This window comes from Scardinius erythrophthalmus (genome assembly GCF_964197995.2).
Source record: "Scardinius erythrophthalmus genome assembly, chromosome: 3".
NCBI classification, from domain to species: Eukaryota; Metazoa; Chordata; class Actinopteri; order Cypriniformes; family Leuciscidae; genus Scardinius; species Scardinius erythrophthalmus.
The window spans coordinates 1,108,918-1,112,500 of record NC_138223.1 but is presented as its reverse complement, the minus strand read 5'-3'; the positions used below and the strand labels follow the sequence as shown (position 1 = coordinate 1,112,500).

The 3,583-nt window shown below is 45.2% G+C and overlaps 1 protein-coding gene across 3 annotated transcripts in view; it reads left to right on the top strand.

Annotated features, from left to right (window-relative positions):
- Positions 1-2,861, top strand: part of trmt10c (tRNA methyltransferase 10C, mitochondrial RNase P subunit) — a 4,712-nt gene extending 1,851 nt beyond the window's left edge. The window contains exon 3 of one of the 3 annotated variants that reach the window (XM_081361831.1): positions 1,427-2,861. In XM_081361831.1, the coding sequence (XP_081217957.1) occupies positions 1,427-2,599 (1,173 nt within the window). In that variant the 3' untranslated portion in view covers positions 2,600-2,861. Of the gene's footprint in view, positions 1-1,411 lie in introns of all 3 variants that reach the window. The other 2 variants (XM_081361830.1, XM_081361829.1) reach the window with 2 other exon arrangements.
- Positions 2,862-3,583: the final 722 nt, after the last annotated feature.

Here is a 3,583-nt window from a genome sequence, read left to right as displayed (position 1 = left end):
TGTAAGCTCAGGTGAGAGTCGACGTCTCTAACGGTTCAAACAAACTGAAGCTCCTCCCACTTTTCTCTTTAAAAATCCTCCTTTAGACTGTAATTCGTGACCGGTGTTTTGTTTTGCTCGATCCTTTGCGCTTCCGTGTTCGTCAATACGATATGCGCCGGGTCAGAGGTCATGTGTCAGGTCAAAGGTCATGCGCCGGGTCAGAGGTCACTCATCATGCGTCAGGTCAAAGGTCATGTGTTGGGTCAGAGGTTACTCGTTGGGTCAGAGGTCACTCATGCGTCGGGTCAGAGGTCACTCATCATGCGTTGGGTCAGATGTTAAACGTTGGGTCAGAGGTCACTTGTCATGCGTCAGGTCAAAGGTCATGCTTTGGGTCAGAGGTCACTCATCATGCGTCAGGTCAAAGGTCATGTGTTGGGTCAGAGGTTACTCGTTGGGTCAGAGGTCACTCATGCGTTGGGTCAGATGTTAAACGTCGGGTCAGAGGTCACTTGTCATGCGTCAGGTCAAAGGCCATATGTTGGGTCAGAGGTTACTCATCATGCGTCAGGTCAAAGGTCATGTGTTGGGTCAGAGGTTACTCGTCGGGTCAGAGGTCATTCATGCGTTGGGTCAGAGGTCACTCATGCGTTGGGTCAGATGTTAAACGTCGGGTCAGAGGTCACTTGTCATGCGTCAGGTCAAAGGCCATGTGTTGGGTCAGAGGTCACTCATGCGTCGGGTCAGAGGTCACTCGTCGGGTCAGAGTTCACTCGTCGGGTCAGAGGTCACTCATGCGTCGGGTCAGAGATCACTCGTCATGCGTCGGGTCAGAGATCACTCGTCATGCGTCGGGTCAGAGATCACTCGTCATGCGTCGGGTCAGAGGTCACTCATGCGTCGGGTCAGAGGTCACTCGTCATGCGTCGGGTCAGAGGTCACTCATGCGTCGGGTCAGAGGTCACTCATGTGTCGGGTCAGAGGTCACTCGTCATGCGTCGGGTCAGAGATCACTCGTCATGCGTCGGGTCAGAGGTCACTCGTCATGCGTCGGGTCAGAGGTCACTCATGCGTCGGGTCAGAGGTCACTCGTCGGGTCAGAGTTCACTCGTCATGCGTCGGGTCAGAGGTCACTCGTCATGCGTCGGGTCAGAGGTCACTCTTCCTCCAGAACTCGACTGGTGTACAACTGTTACCAGAAGCCTGTGATTAGTTTACAAAGTTATAAATATGGATATGTTTCTTGTCTTCAGAAGGCCTGTATTAACCCCTGCAGGCGTGTGGATTATTGTTATATTGATATATTGTTTAATATAACTCTGATTGTGTTCGGCTGAAAGAAGAAAGTCATAAACACTAGGATGGCTCGAGGGCGAGTGAATTATGGGATAATTTCTGGCTGAATTAACCCTTTATCACGTTAACTCAGTGTGTGTTTCCTCAGGTGTTTGACGTGATGTTCCTGCGCTCGTGTTCGCTAGCGGTGAGGCGGATCTGCTCTCGCGCTCCGGTTCAGACGCTCCTCAGATCCATCGGCACTTCTCGGACCACCGGGAGAGATGATGAAGAGGCGGAGAAGCTGGACCTGGACGTGTGGAAGACCGTGATGAAGACTCAAGCTCTGCCTGAGCACCAGAGCGACCCGAGTCCGTCCGCGCTAGACTTCAACCGCGAGCTGGTGGAGATGTGGCATCAGGCCGGGAAGTTCGTTCCCAAGGACATCACGGACGAGCAGCTCCAGGATCTCGCGGCGCTAACCACCAAATCCGCTAAGAAGAAGTTCCTCAAGTTCCTCGCCATCAAAGAATTGCACAAGATCTCGAAGAAAGAGAAGCGCGAGAATAAGCCGAAACCTGAGAGGATCACAGACGGAGAAGAGCGGGAACTAAAGAACACGTTTCTCATGAAGTTCTGGAGCGGTTCCTTGGATCGGTTGCAGAACTGGCGCGCGGCGCAGGCTATGTGTTTCGGGCAGCCGCTAGTCTACGATATGAGCTACGAGCGTCACATGACGCGCCGCGAGATGGAGAACGCCGTGTCTCAGCTGATGGAGACCGAAGGATTCAACCGACGATCCTCAGACCCGTTTCACCTGCACTTCTGCGGGCTAACGCCGGGCGGCGCGTATCACCGCGAGCTCCTCAAGCGCTACGGCGCCGAAACATGGGAGCGGATGCTAATCACAGACACAGCGAGCCAACCCGCGGACGTGTTTCCCCGCGAGGATCTGGTGTATCTCACCGCGGACTCGCCCACCGTTCTCCGCCAGTTCGACCACAGGAAGGTTTACGTCGTCGGCGCCATCGTGGACCGATCCATCCAGTCCGGCGTCTCGCTAGCTAACGCTAAACGCCTCCAGCTAGCCACCGCGCGGCTCCCGCTGGACGAGTATCTGGACTGGGACTGTGGAGCCAAGAACCTGACCCTGGATCAGATGATACGCATCTTGAGCACCGTGAAAGACACGGGGAACTGGAAGGCGGCGCTGGAGTTCGTGCCCAAGAGGAAACACTGCGGGTTTCATCAGATGAGAACCGGAAAGACTCAATACGTACGAAATAATTCCGCGGCTCCGAAAAACAAAACCGACGGACACAAAAGAGGACGAGAGAGATAGATGTGGTGGGAGGAGGAAGGCTAATAATGTAATACTGTACCTTACTTGATGCTTATTTTGTGTCAATAAAATGATTTCATAAGGCTGATAAACTGCAGTGTGTTCATAATACACTCCGAAAAAGACAATAGCAAATTATATTCTGCATAAAGACAATAAAGCAAGTTTTTCTGAGCAATAACATTTCTTTGCATTGACATCATTTTCATGGAGGGATTTGTTTCTTATTATTCAAATGACTAATTTGTTCTTATGAATTCATTTCTTCAGTTCTTAATATTGTAATTTGAGTAATTTCTTATTTTGAATCTAATTATTCAATTCTTATTTCTAGTTATTAATTTCCTTATTCTAATTTCTTCTTAATGAATGTCTAATTATTATTCCTCATTCTAATTTCTCATTATCTTATTCATTTGTTCTTATGAATTATTCTAATTTCTCATTTTTGATAAAATCATGAATTTCTTCTTATGGATTACGCATTTCTTATTATTTCTCTATTTTCTTAATAAATAAATAAATGTCTAATTATTCCTTATAATTTATTTATCTAATTATTAATTTCTTATTTTCTAATCGTTTCTTAATGTATTTTTTTATTTTTAAGCTAATTATTAAATTCTTCTTACAAAATTAATTTCTTATGATTTTGTATTCTAATTTCTTATTAATCTATTCATTTCCTATGAATTATTCAATTATTATTCAATTCTTTCTAATTATTCATTTCTTATTCTGATTTCTTAATTTCTTATGGATTAATTAATTTCTAACTAATTTCTTATCTTTAATATAATTATTTCTCAAATTATTAATTTCTTCCTATGACATTTTCTAATTAATTTCTTGTTCTAATTTATCTAATATATTCAATTCTTACAAATTAATGAATTTCTTATTAATTTAATTATTAATTTCTAATGAACTAATTATTTTTCAAAGAATCACACACCAATGAAATTAAATACACAGAAAACACAG